The sequence below is a fragment of the Crocodylus porosus genome, unplaced genomic scaffold, assembly GCF_001723895.1.
Source record: "Crocodylus porosus isolate Cpor-Errol unplaced genomic scaffold, CroPor_comp1, whole genome shotgun sequence".
Taxonomy (NCBI): Eukaryota; Metazoa; Chordata; order Crocodylia; family Crocodylidae; genus Crocodylus; species Crocodylus porosus.
In genome coordinates, this window is record NW_017728918.1 from 70,189,883 (window position 1) to 70,204,282 (window position 14,400).

The 14,400-nt window shown below is 39.3% G+C and overlaps 1 protein-coding gene across 4 annotated transcripts in view; it reads right to left on the minus strand.

Moving 5' to 3' along the window:
* The window catches only part of RNGTT (RNA guanylyltransferase and 5'-phosphatase), a 375,566-nt gene that overhangs the window by 325,724 nt on the left and 35,442 nt on the right, over positions 1 to 14,400 (minus strand). For all 4 annotated transcript variants that reach the window (XM_019537737.1, XM_019537735.1, XM_019537734.1 and 1 more), the window contains 2 exons: positions 10,534 to 10,609; positions 5,741 to 5,993 (listed from right to left, as the gene is read on the minus strand). In XM_019537737.1, the coding sequence (XP_019393282.1) occupies positions 5,741 to 5,993; positions 10,534 to 10,609 (329 nt within the window). The remainder of the gene's footprint in view (positions 1 to 5,740; positions 5,994 to 10,533; positions 10,610 to 14,400) is intronic.

Below are 14,400 nucleotides of genomic sequence, written 5' to 3' on the forward strand. Positions count from 1 at the left end.
GATAGGTCTTGTGCCTCTCTATCCATGAAATGTACCAGAAGTTGTATGTCAGACGTGGGTTTAATAGGTATGTGGTAAATACTGAATCCAGCAATAAGAGATTATGGGATTTTTTCCAACCATTTCATTCAGTATATTCTAGAATTGATTACTTTTTAATTTCTCAAAGCATAACTGACTCAGTGTCACGTGCCTCTGTTGGCTCTATAGCTGTCTCGGATCATGCCGAGGTAGAGCTTTGACCCTGCTCCACATAGAACAGCTATAAACAATTACTGGCTACATCCCTGTTGAATTATTATAAATTTGAAGCATTAATTACAAAAGATTTAAAAAATTTTATGGCACTTAATCAACCTACTGTTTCCTCCTTTTTGATTGTTTGGGAAACTACAAAAGCCTTCTTATGAGGTCATATATTACATGCTTCTGTATAAAAAGGACAATAGATACATTAAAAAGAAAATCCTCATTTTAGGATTTAATTTAAGTCGTGAATCCTTCTGAGAGGCTGCTGCAGCCACCAAGAACCTGCTCGGCTTCCCCTGACTCCAGGTCACTTTGGGCAGCAGATAGGGAAGCAGTGGGGGGAGAGCTGCAGCTAGGAGGGAGTGCAGAGCGTGGGGCTGGCAGAAGCACAGAGTCTGCACCCAGAGGGGCAGTGGCAGCACGGAGCTTGTGTGGGCAGCATGTGGATGTAAGGGGGGGGGGTGAGAGGATCCCCCCACACACACACTCCCCTCATAGCACGCAGCCCCAGCAGGTAGTGGCAGCAGCAGCAGGCAGGGACGCACTCAGAGCACTCGTGCCCAGTGCAGGAGCTGGTGCCTGGCAGGGCGCAGCTCTGGCCAGTGCTGCACACTGCAGGAAGAGGCGCAGACTCCACCAGGCAGTCTGTATCACTAGCACTCCCCGGACTTGCACGGCATGATAGGGAAGCCCTGGGCACTGCAGCCAGCTGGATTTCCCACCAGGGCTGCGTGGCACTGAAGGGAAGCCCCAGGTGACTTTCCGGGGGGGGGTGGGGGTGAAGAAGGCAGGTGGCTCCAGTACCTGAGGCTTCCCTCCCATGCCCAGCAAGTGCAAGGAGCACCAGCAATACAGACTGCCCAGCAGAGGCAGTGCCCCTCGCTGCATCCTGCCAGGCACAAGCACCCCGAGTGCCCCTGACTGCTGCTGCCGCCATGAGGGGAGTCCCACACCCCCCACCCCCACACTCTGCCCCCACATACCCCATGCTCCACACACACACAGCCACAATCCCTCACAAACTGCCACCCCTGAAGTCACCCCATACACACACCCCACCACACCTATCCACAATATACAAGACCAAGAATTTATTCTTGAGTTATTATGCAATCACTTCTATAAACAGTATGCAAACACAAAAAATAACAAACATATTTTTGTAATAAAATTAAAATATGATATAGTAGGTGTTTGACTTGTAGCTATGATTTGTTTTTGTTTTTTCTTCTGGTTCTAAGACAGCAACCCCTCCACCCCTCCCAAAATGAGGATTTCCAGGGGGCAAGGGGTTAAGGGTGAGACTTCTAGTCCCAAAATGGTAACCTGCGGCAGGGCTACCCATGCAGCCCAAAGCTCATTAAGCAGCCCTCCTGGATTAGTTCCTGCTCTCTAATCATTTATCAACCATTTTAGGACTCAATCTGGTTATAAAAATTAATTGGACTAAAATCTGAGCTACTTGGAGTAAAAAGGTGCACCAGAAAAGCTGTTCGGCAAATGGCAGTTTCGATATCAATGAGAACACATAACTTATTTGGGTCTTAAAATATGCAAGAATATCACTGTTATTGTTTGCCAAACCTTTTGTAATATTTTGACCAAATGGAGCCATTTGGCAATACCCTTGTGAGGGCGTGTTGGTATTTTAAAGATAAATGTCTTACCTTGCCTAATTTATCTATTATGTAACCTACCCATTATAATCCCCCAATCTCATTTTGGTAAAAATCAACCAAATGTTCAACGTATTTCTGTGCAGAAAAGATAAAAGGGTTCATCTTTCACCAAAAAGATGCAATTACCAACTGAAACTGGTGGCTTCCAAACCTTCAACCATATCATAATGCCTTCCAAGTCAAGTTCTGTACTGAATGACTGATGTAACTGATAACTCTCCTGAACAGACGCTTATGTTTTGCCTTCAATTATCAATAAGAGACCTTCCGTTCACTGGGGTTGCCCCCTGATTTGGCAGGCAGAACACAGGCTCAGGCAGCCATTTCACAGGTTGAGTGTGGTGGGACCCACCCCCATAATAAACCAAAGGTGCCCCAGGGGCCCCACCCCTTGCCACTGAATCACTACAGGGGCTCCCTGTCATATGGCCTCAGCAATCGTCACTGATTGGTTGCAAGGGCTGTCCATCATGCAGCCACACCCCTTGCCACCAACTGATGGAGGGGTACAGGGTCAAATGACAGGCAGCCAGCACAGCCAATCAGTGGTGAGGGGCAACAGACATTCTGCAGGCAGCCCTTCAAGTGGGCAGCCCCTCCACCCCTGACAAGCTGCTGCAGAGCTCAGTAGGGTTTTTTGGTTTTGTATTTTTTTACTTCTGTTTGTTTTGGAAGGTTTTTTTCCTCAACGGATTTCACGAGCATTGCCTGGATTTAGTTAAATCCATGAAATCACAAATGCGGTAGGTCCCTAATTATCAACCACCCTAAATTCTACTTATCACTGTCTTTCTACTTCTCCAAGGTCTATAGTTTTGTAGCTTAACACGTTTGGAAAAACTGGGCAAACTTACTGAAGTTTCATCCTTTGTTAAATTGGAAGGCCTTTATCTGGGGCATTCCTTTATGAAGTACGTGTCCTACAACAGATGTGGAGAAAGTGGATGGATAGATAAGGGTATTGTGCATGTAGAACAGTTTCTAGTTGGGAACCATATTCAATCCTTTACCAAGTTATGTGATGATTCTGACCTTCTGAAGACAGTTGAATGGCAATATATGCAGTTGTATCAAGTATTAGAAAATCAGTTTGGACCCAAAGTTTTAGCTATAGCAAATATTCCAAATACTCTGCATCTCTTCCCTATTTTCTGTCATCACTCTCTGACTGTATACAATGTTATATAATAGATGAGATACAAACTATTTAAAACTGGACTAGAGACAGAGACATAAGTACTCAGAAAACAGAATCCTAGTAGAAATCAGCAATTCACACAATTCAAACATCAACTAATCTTAAGACTCTGTCTCATACAACAAGAGTTTGTTGGACTTTTTTTTTTTTTTTTTTTTAATTTGCACTGATTTCCCTCAAATTAAAAAATTAAAGATATTGTCAGTAGATACATGTTAGGGATTTGATGTGCTGCAGGCAAATCTCGGTCACGCCTTATCATCAATTCTTTTTGAAAAGAAATTATAGCTAGAGTTAACATGGTTTTGAAGAAGGCACTGAGCCCTCTGGCAAACGTGTGAGAGCCTGGCTATACCCCTAAATAATTCAAACAGAATCCTTCCCAAATTGTATTCTTACAGTTGGCCTTATTAGTAACATGCAGGATTATATTGCTGCATTGGAAAAGCAGGACATCGCCAAAGGTCAAAGTCATGTATAATGAGATGGCATAACTGGCATTTGAGGAGTCACATTTAGGAGATTTAAACTGCTTCAAAAAGTTTAGTACAATTTGGAAGGAATTTTCGGAAAGTTTTAGTAGCTACAGTGCTGCTCATAGCACATATCCTTTCTTTTATCCTTCCCTCTTCCTTCCTCTTTTTTTTTTGCTTACATTTTGCGACATAGTTCAGGTCGACCTATAATTTAATGCATATTTCTTATTTTTGTACCGAGTTTAAAAATCTCAATAAAAACTTTAAAAAACAATAATTATGTGATGATCATGGTATGAGATATGAGCTCTGCTTTTAAAATCAGCATTCTGGACAACACCCCATGATAAAGAATATCTGACATATAAGCAAGAGTTAATTACCTGATAATCACTTTCTTGGTACATTACATTACTACAATCAATAACAAACATGCTGAATCCTTTTCTACTGAGCTTCAGAAGCAATCCAATCTGTCAACCAAGAATCATGTCATAGAATTTCCCAGCTCTTCCTCTTCATGTATCCAAAGCTGTAAAATTAAATTGTACGAATACGCATATTAACCAAATGAGTCTTCCCTTTGTGAAATTCTAAGTTGAATTGTGTTTTATTTATTTTAGTATGCTTATTCGTATAATTTAGCTTTCCAGCTTTGAAAGAACTAGTTAGCAAAAATGGAAAAGCCAGGATTTCTATATCCTAATCCTTGTTTGACAAATCTGATGAGGTCTGAGTTGGAGTAAGGAAGGACATCCTCTGATTGTAACTTCAGAGACCTCTTCCTGCACACCCAGTTTAGTAAACTGACTGATTCATGGGCAATGCAGAACACAGCCTTGCCACTGTAGTCCAAAAATAAAATTCTCTTGCATATCTTTAAGGCTTAGTGGAAGAGGACTGGAGGTAACTAACATTTTGACTATGCATTAATTTTTAGCATTTAAGCTGCTTTTGCCACATCAGTTGATTGACTAAATTTACAAAATTCTGTATTCTTTTGGCCCCATCTTCTCCTCTTTCCTACATGGACAACACTAGTAACAACAACATTTTAGCAACAGATTTCTTGCAGGGATCTCAGACTGCTTACAAACATTCAAGCCTCTTCAAATACCCACCACACAGGTGCAGCTGCATACATTTATATATCCAGTAGTTTCGTTTTCACTTACTTTATGGCAAAAACTAATTGATGAGGATCAGTGTTCAGCAGCAATAAAGCCCTTATTTTTAGGGCAACAAAACCATTTTCCCTACTTTACAGCAGGATACAGAAATGACATTCCTGTTTAAAAACCTAGTACATTAATAGCAATGCCAATCTAATATCAGAACTAGTCACAATAATAGATCAACATTTCTTTAAAAAAAAAGTATGACTTATTACTGTGACCTCTTCCCCCCCACCGCCCCCGACAGCTGCTCCCAGCTTATAAAGTTACATCTTTTTTAATTCATGTACTGCCGGCCAAAGCACTGCTCAAAACCTTTACTAATTATTTCTTAAATGAAGAATATTTTGTGAAAACTAAACACTAATTTTGAAAAGAAAAATCAAGTTTCCACAGCATGGCTAGGCTGACAAAACAAAACAAAACAAAAAAAAAAGAAAAAGAAAAAAAAATCAATAAAAGCATTAACGTCTATTGATCAGCAGTTACATTTCTGAAGACTTGAGTAAGAGTTTAATGGTCTCAATGTAATCTCTACGAAACATTCATTCACATAACAAAATGTATCAAGCAAAAATGTTACCATTTTGTATGACTGAATCTCTGGTTCAGAAACACTTAGAATCATAGAAAAGTAGGGTTGGAAGGGACTACAGAATGTCAACTAGTTCAATCCTCTGCTCAAGGCAGGATCATCCCTATTTAAACTATCCTATTAAAAAGTGTTTTTCTAACCTATTCTTAAGTCTATACAAATAGCCAGAAGAGGTATTATAACTTAAAATCAAAGTGAGTATGCAAAGTGCTAAAATTTCATCACTCATATTAATGCTAGCCCTAAACAAGTCCATTCCTTTCAAGTGTGCTGGTATGATGGTGCATAGTATGTAACAAGTGCCAAGTAAGGCTTGACCAAATTTAATTCAGCAAGTAAAATGCTAAGATTTCACAAAAAAAAATTACCAGTTTTAGGCGTTCTTTTCTCCTTTTGCTAAAAGAACTTGATGATCCAGGTTCTGATTCCTGACCGCCTGATTTACCATCATCCTCCTCTTCGTCATCCTCATCCTCATCTTCAAAGCACCATTCAGGTCGTTCAGGTGGTGGTGGTGCGTCCTCTACATCTCCATAACGGCGGAACAGTTCTTTCAGATAGTCACCTTTATAGATACCTGGTGGCCTGGCTTGTGCAAAAGTAGCCACTGCAGCTTCAATACTGTCAAAGTAAACAAAAAAAAAAAGTGAGAGTTACTTATTTGCATCTGCTAAATTATGTCAGATTATGCATTATCTAGGGGTGTGTCAGCTTGTCTTAAAAATCAAAAAGAAACTATTTTATTGTCAAGAATTGATACCATCTTGATCTGACTCTCAAAATTACTTGCTTTATCCTACATGAAACATGGTGTTAAAAACAAGCTGGTAGCTACGGCTACTTTGTACAACAGTCTCCATTATTAGTTATTAATTAAGTTCTACTCTGAGACTGCTATAGTTCAGACTACTTTCTGGCCCCTAACATCTGCTAGTACTTCTCCTTTAGACTCATGAGAAAAAAGGTTCACAATAGCAAGAGAAAAGGAAAGGGAAAAAATGAAGATGAATACAGAGCTACATGGGGAGGAGAAAAACTAAAAAATAAACAATCAATGAGCCAAAGGAATTGTCAACGCTTTTCAACAGCTAAAGAAGTTTTCCAAGACTCATTTTGCTCACTTTAAGACACTGTTCTACTACGCTATAAAGAAGTGTTTAAGTCCATCTTGAACAAACTGATTTCTCTCATAGTTCCTCTTCAGAGTCCACTCCTGTCCAAACACTTAAACAGAAACCTACATTTTTTCTCCGAATGGGAGGCTAGATCTATAATATAAACAAGTATTATTGGAGGGCACACTCATATCTGCAATGCACACCATATAACACCCTTTTAGATTTCTTCATATGCTTCTCTGCCATCTTGAAAACTGAAACGAAACGCAGACATCATTAGACTGTGGAAATGTCAAAATACTCTTCAACTGAATCAAAGGAAAGGGGGTGGAGGAGACAGAGAAAGCAAAAAAAGGAAAGACATTTAAATCCCAACAGAAACAGTTTTAAAGGGGGTTTTGTGCTGTGCAGAATAGGAATGTGTGCAGTCTAAGAACTGTTGCATAAGCACAGAGAGTCAGGTTTCCCAGGGTGGGCAGAAGAAAAAGGAAAAAAGACACGAGTTTGGAATGGCAAAAGAATGGACAGTGGTCAGATGTTAAGAATGCTGGGCAGAGTAAAATAATCCAAACATTTAAATTATAGAGAAACAGGATGTGAAGAAAGATCTGAAGACTGATTTTTAACCTTCAGAAGACCAGCTGCTTCTTGGTAACTCCCCTAAACTGCTTCCCAGTACCTGGAAGTCAACCTCCCAGGGAAACTAAAAGCAACTTGGAAGCAAGCAAGCAAGCCCTGGACCAACATTCAAAACTTAAGTCTCCAATCAGTGTTTTTCCTTGATTATTCTCTTTCAGCACAGTATTAAAGAATAGATTATAATAAAACCTAAGAATGCAGCTTAGGTTTCAGGGGGAAAAAACCCTAGCATGCTAGGAAAGACACACTCAGATTTCAGAAATTGTAATGCCTTGAGGGAAACAAGTTGCAAGAAGAGCATCAAATGAGTTTTCCCAGTGACTAGCTGGAGAGCTCTGTCAAGATGACCTTTCTTTAAGCTAGCTGTAAAACAGATCTCAGCATTCACAGTGCATCTGTGGCCATCCTACATCATCTGTCTAAGGAATAAATGTAGATGGATTATTCTACATGGAAAACTTATCTGTGAATAAAAATCCCTCAACTTAAAAAGATACAGCAAACATGTTTTTTCTTAACACATGGTACACATATCTTGTGATCACTAGGGGTGCACCGAAAAGATTTTCCTTAGCCAATACCAATAGCCAATAATTAACCAATCATATCACCTGATGCCAACTGCTTAACCAATAATTAGTAAGAGTGCAACATTTTAAACTACTGACATAAACCTTTTGTTTGTTTGTTTGGCATTTATCAGAAACACACACACCCTCCTCTCTGCTCTGACCCTCAATGAAGGCAGTGATGGCCTTATTCCCATGCCCCCTCATCCACAGCTACTACCAGCAGCCCCACTCCCTGCGTAGCCTGTGCTTCCATCCCGAGCAGGCGAGGCAGGGCAGACCCTCATGCACACAGTGATGTCAAGCACATTTGGAGCCCCAGAGCACGCTGCTGCCTCAGCACCAGCAAGCCCCATGCAACCGAGCTCCTGCAGCCACCAGAGAGAAGCCACTTTTGCAAAGGTGCCTGGTGCCCGGCAGAACAGAATGTCCCTCGCGTGTTGCCTTACCCCACCCACACGCAGCCCATCTGTGGCAGCCCCAGTGCTCGGGCCCCTGCTCCGTGCACGGTGTTGCCTTGGCAGTGACAGCAGCAGCTGGTAATGGTTCCTTGGTTGCTGAGCACAGCACACGGTGACTGCTCCCCAGCACTCCCTCGCCCTCCCACAGTTTGCCTGCACCTGTAGTCTGCCACAGGCTAAGGCCAGCGGTGAAGCGTGGGGACTGGAGTATGCCACCAGGGTGCTCTGGGCACACAGCCATAATTAATTGGATACAACGACCCAAAAAGGCCCAAAAAATATATAACATCATTTCTCCTTTTATCAGTGTTGATCCAATAGCCAACTGATATACTGGTGCACCCCTATTAGTCATCTTACAAAAATGCTTTTCATGATGGTTTTTCACTATTGTAGCTGCATTTTATCTACCATTTCTAACAACTCTGGCCTTTCTTTACAGAAGTGACCAAGATGAACAAATCTTATATATACAATTAATAATTTACCAAATCAAAACTAAAAAACAAATGTTATTCATTACAAAACCAATTACCATACTACCAAAACCACAAAAAGAAATAATAAAATATGGCAAAGTTTCAGAAAATAAAGTTAACTATGAAAAGTAAGAACTCCTAAACTCCAAGTCTGAAAAACTTTTTTGGATATCGAAAGAAAGCATAAGTTCTAGGAATTTAGATTCAAGAACAAATTTGAGATAAATTTTAAATTTAAAAAAAGATGAATAGAAAACAGTGAGATTTATATTATACAAGTTCTAAGGAAAAGGGGGGCAAGAAGAGAATTATTGTTTCAAGTAACACAAAAGCTTAATAAACTGAAACAATACTGTCAGAGACTGAAACAAAGAGAAGCCTGTGGACATGGACTCGAGTTAAGGAAGCGCTGATGCTAGCTATCTACATACATATGTTAGGGGGTTGGATTTTTGGATTAACATCTTTAAGTGTTAAATTTGTTATTTGGTAAGTTGGATTTCATTTATAAATAAAAAGTTTAAAAATGAAGTTTAAAAGAAAAAGGAAACTAAAATCAAGACTTGGCCAACCAATTTAAGGCATGTCCCTCAGAAGCAAGGAAATGACAGGTGAGACTGCCTAGGAGAAATATGGTAGCAAGCAGTCTTAGCTCAAAGTCTTGCCTTCTGGAATAAGGACTCGTGGTGGCTCAAGTTAAGATTTGCTGTTTTTAAAGTAGTTAGGGGAACTGAAAGAACCCATTTCATCAATACACAGGACTCACTAGCATCCTGCCAAACAATGTTCAGATCTAAATCCACAGGCTCAGTTGAAGCCTTGTGTCATTTGTATTTCTTGGGTCACTAGAATTCAAGTGAACTGTGAAAAAAGAACCTTTTCTTCTCAAGACACAGGCTGAGAGACCCTTATTGCATGTGCCTACAATATTAATGGAAAAGAGTGACATTAGTTTTCCTTCACAGGTGACCCCACTACTCATATAACAGCCTTAAGATAAACTTTATTCTCAGCTGTAAAAAAGAGAAGCCTGAGTAGAAATGATTCTTCAAATAAGAGTTGCAAAGCATATATATTACTAAGATCTTAGGGAGACAGACCTTATATTAGGGTTAAGGGGGAAGAAATCCTGTGTTTAAAGGATATCATTAAATGCACAAAAGTCATCCTTGACATGACAAAGCTTTTAGTAATTTTTCTTCTGAAGTATTGACACTGTTTTAAACCATGGGTTTTTATCCTAGAAATTCCTAGATGCTTAACAATAAGCTGCAACACACATACTGCATTTGTTTGAAAAAAGCCCAAAAAGGACCTGGAAGCGTGCATCTGTTTCATTTTAGATGTATGCATACATGTCACTTTCCTGCTGCTCTATTTACTTCATTCTTTTGGGCATGCAAAGAGCAAAGGAGTTCCAATAAACCTACATGGAAATGCAATCAGTCTGTTCTAATAGTCTTCATTCTCTACAAGGGAAAGAGAATGCAATACTTATACGTGCATGAAAACTTAAGTACATCTGATAGAGGCTAACCACTGCAGGCTTGACTACATACTTCAAACTCAACTGAAACGACTAAAACTTAAAGAGATTTTTATAGGAATACTATTAAAATATGTGGCCTGTTCAAAACTAATACTTTCCTGCCATCATCTACAGAAACACACAGATAAGACCAACATTTTGTCAGATATTAAAGAAAAAAGGTCTACATTTGTAGATTCAATATTAGAATAAAACATTCTTTTTAAAAATTAACACCTTAAGCAGACAAGGCAGAAATACACAGGGACCAATAACTGAATGATGAAAATGATATACATTCCAGAAAAACATAAGCAATGAACTCCCTCTCCGTATTCCCAAAAACTAATTAAATGTACAAAATTACCTCCAATCCAACTTCTCAACCAAAAAGGCACAGATAAGAAAACCCGTTCGATTGAAACCATGTGTACAATGAACACCTAGAAAACAAGCACATACAAATAATTTTAAATTATTTAAACAATGCTTCATGTGAATTCTTGACTAATTCTATATTTAACCATCACTATCAAGGGCTCATACCCATTCTTAATGAGAAACTCTACATACATTTTATTACAAATTTATTTATAAAAGAACATACAAAGCCAAAAAGGTATTTAAATTCACATTAAGATTTCTACATATCTTCAGTTTATGACACAACAGCAGCTCAACCTGCTAACTGTTACTAGCACTGACATCTAGCTGAAACGTGTACTCAGATGCCTTCTGATCAGCATTTAGGGGCCATAAGAGGAAGCAGTGTAGTCAATTCAATGACCACATGTTTTGCAAAGTAGCAGTAGTATTTATTTCATCCAGTTCAGCATTAATAAAAAAAAATAAAATAAAAAAAAAAAATCAAGATTATCCCAGATTCAAACATGAAAGTTATTATCAGTAAACCTCAATTCCATTTCAAAATGGCTATTAACTTGTTACTGGGTACTTAAGGCTACATTTCGCCAATTCTAATTTTGAAAGACGCTTCTATAAAAAGAAACCCATAGAATAAATACCCTAAGTCACTTGGAACTACTTACCTTTCCCATTTAAAGAGAGCAAAAGGTTAAATTATTAACTATTCTTCAGCCTCTATTTTATTGAACTTTCTCCAGTGAAGGGGAGAAAAAAAAATGCCTCTATATTTCCCTTATTCCTAAGGTAACAGCACCACCCAGTGGCAAATAACCAGATCTGAAGGGAAGACCATCTCTTGCTGCTGTAAGAATTCTTTAAGGTGGATTTAGTATCTTGCTCAAACTGCTACCCTGTCACCTTGGACTTTAATAAAAAGTGACAAATATCACAATATTTGTTTAAGTATTTAATACCAACCCAAATTATTCTGGCTGTTAATATTCTGAATATCAGGACAAAATTAAAAAAATCTCATCCACATCAGTAGTGGTTACATAAATGTCTGTCTTCTCAACCAAATTCAGAGAAGTTAAAAATTGAAGATAGACTCCAACTGAATCTCTCTGATCAAAATGTAAAGAGTTATTTATCTTCTATAGCACAAAATACTCTGGGATTCACCATTCTTTGAATAAACAAAAATAGCATTGTTTCAACAATGTACATTACTACCTGCCTTCATACTACAAGCAAAATAGTTATCACTGGTCAATGAGAGTTTTAAGCTAATTTGCTCATTATTCGCATGTATCATGCAAGCCAGTAGTAACCATCTATAAACTGAAAAATACTTAATTTCTATACATCTGTAGGATATTAAAAGGTGTTGTTTGGAAAACACAAGATTTTCAGTAATTTAAAAAAAAGAAAACCTTCTCATGTGCATTTCTTTGAGTGTCTTCATGTTTCCCCTACTAACCCTTACTAACAAACTCTGTCTAACTTATTTCAGACCACAATCATTTTCAGCTCCTGACATCACAGTTTACTTCTCTTACACTGAATTTCCTCAAAGTTAGTAGGATTACTTTAGACTTGCAATTTTTTCCAACTCATTTAAAAAGGACACTGATTAAGAACTCAAAAGTTTAATATAGGCAACAAGTATTTATTTGAAAGGGTAGAAAGATGATTTTTTTCTACCTCTTATAACTACAGGCAGTCCTCAACTTACGATGTTTTGAGTTGCAATATTTCTAAATTGACACCCTGTTTCAACTTTGACGTCATTTTCAACTTTACAACGCTTGATCTGATGCGACACCATGACAGCAAACAAGTCGCTGTGTCACCCATCTCCCTGGAGAACATCTGTCCAAAATTCCTTGGACACTTTCTTTAAGAAAGCAGACAAGACTCCTGAGAAAAATCCAGCCAAGAACCCTTCAAAAAGTCCAGCAAACTCACCTCAAAGAAGTCCTTCCAAATTAATATGATTGCTCTTTACAACATAAATACATTAATGTAGCTATATTACTTATCTATAATTGATTGAGTACAAGTTTCTGGGTTATTTTTGGTGAAAACAAGGTATAGGGCCTTGGTTTAGGAACAAATCCCCCATTTAAAACATTTTTTCCTATGGGAAAAATCAGTTCCGAGTTGCAATGTTTCAACTTAAGATGTTGTTTTCAGGAACCGCTTGTGTACTAAGTCTGAGGACTGCCTGTACTAGACTTTCTAGCTGGGAAATAGTAGAAAATTGCTACCTGTTTCATTATCAAAAGTTAAAGAGCTATCCAATTAGACAGACAAAACTTTTACTCCCTTTCAGAAGGCCAAACTAAAAACTCATTATCCATTCTATCATCAAGCATGGGTAGAACATTCAACTATCAACCGTGTTTTAAGCCAACTACTGCCCAAGTAATCAAAGGAGTATGGCTGCCCTGACTAGAACTTAAAAGGTGTCCTCTCTCTCACAGCTGAAGCCAGAGCATGTTTCTCATATAAAAATTACATAAGAAAGAACTACAAATTTCTCCCATTTATTTCCTTTCCTTTCTTCTGCAACTCAGATGATCATTATTCTCTGACTTCCACTAGCTACATCAAACTAGCTGGGGGGCGGGGGAACCTGATCTCTAGCAGGCCAGATGGGAAGTGCCCAGTCCATCCAGTCTTCCCATTTCAGCTCCCAGAAGGGGGCAGGGGCAGCCCAGTCCCAATCCAGTGGAACAGGGAGAAGAGGATGTGACTCCACCTCAACCTGGCCTGGTTGGGGGTGGGGTGGGGGAGGGACACAACAAAAGGGGCATAGCCCAGCCCAGAACCAGCCTCAGGAGGAAGGGGATGCAGCTTGGCTCCAACCTGGCCCCATGGTGGGTAAGGGGGAATGGCCCAGCCCTAAACTGGCAGTGCAGGGGGAAGGGGAGGTAAAGGGGCATGGCCCAGCCTCAAACCACCCACACTGGTGGGAAGGGAATCATGGCCCAGCTCCAAACCAGCCACAGGGGGGACTTGGAAATTTGGCAGCAGGGGAGGGTGACAGTAATGCCACCTGTTCTCTCGCCATCAAATTTCCAGACCCATGGGGACCCCCATAGAATGAATGCCATGGCTCTACAGTCCAGAGGTTGAACACCCTTGAACTAGTTTAGTTTCTCATCTTCCTCCCACAGCATATAGCATTGGTTTGGTCAGGAATTTGTGAGATGAACAGAAACAAAGGATGCTTAACTGTCCTCTTCAAGTATCACTACCTCAGCACACAAGCATTCCTTCTGCTTCTAAACGAGGAGGTTTCTTTTTCTTTTAATATCATCTATCTAGAACTTGAGGAAAGGAAGCTTTCAACCAAAAAAAAAACCAAGGGCTGTATTAATTAAATCCCCCAAGTAAGATATTCCTTTCCAAAATATTTAAGTAAAGAAAGTGAAACAAAAGCCACCTTGGCAAATAACCTCAATTTCATGTCTCACCTCACGCAGCATCAATGAAAGGTACAGAGTAATCTGTATTCCCTGTATCCAACTGTCAGAAGTTAGTGGGCCAGCATAGTAAATGATATTTAAAAAGTTAAAAGTGCCATTTAAATGAGTTTTCTATTGTAAGCACATCATAATGGTATCTATTTTCCACGTAAACTACTGACCCTGAACAATAATTCGCAACATTAAGAAGCTATGGCTGGCTGATTCAACGTATTGCAAATGATGGCAAATAACATGAGAATACCTTCCATTTATAACTTTAAAAAAAAAATGTGTTTTTTCTTTTAAATATGTGAAAACACCCTCAAAAACCCTACACACCCCTGTTCCATGAGAGATTTCATAGCCATTAGGGCTGGAAGGGACCTCGGAAG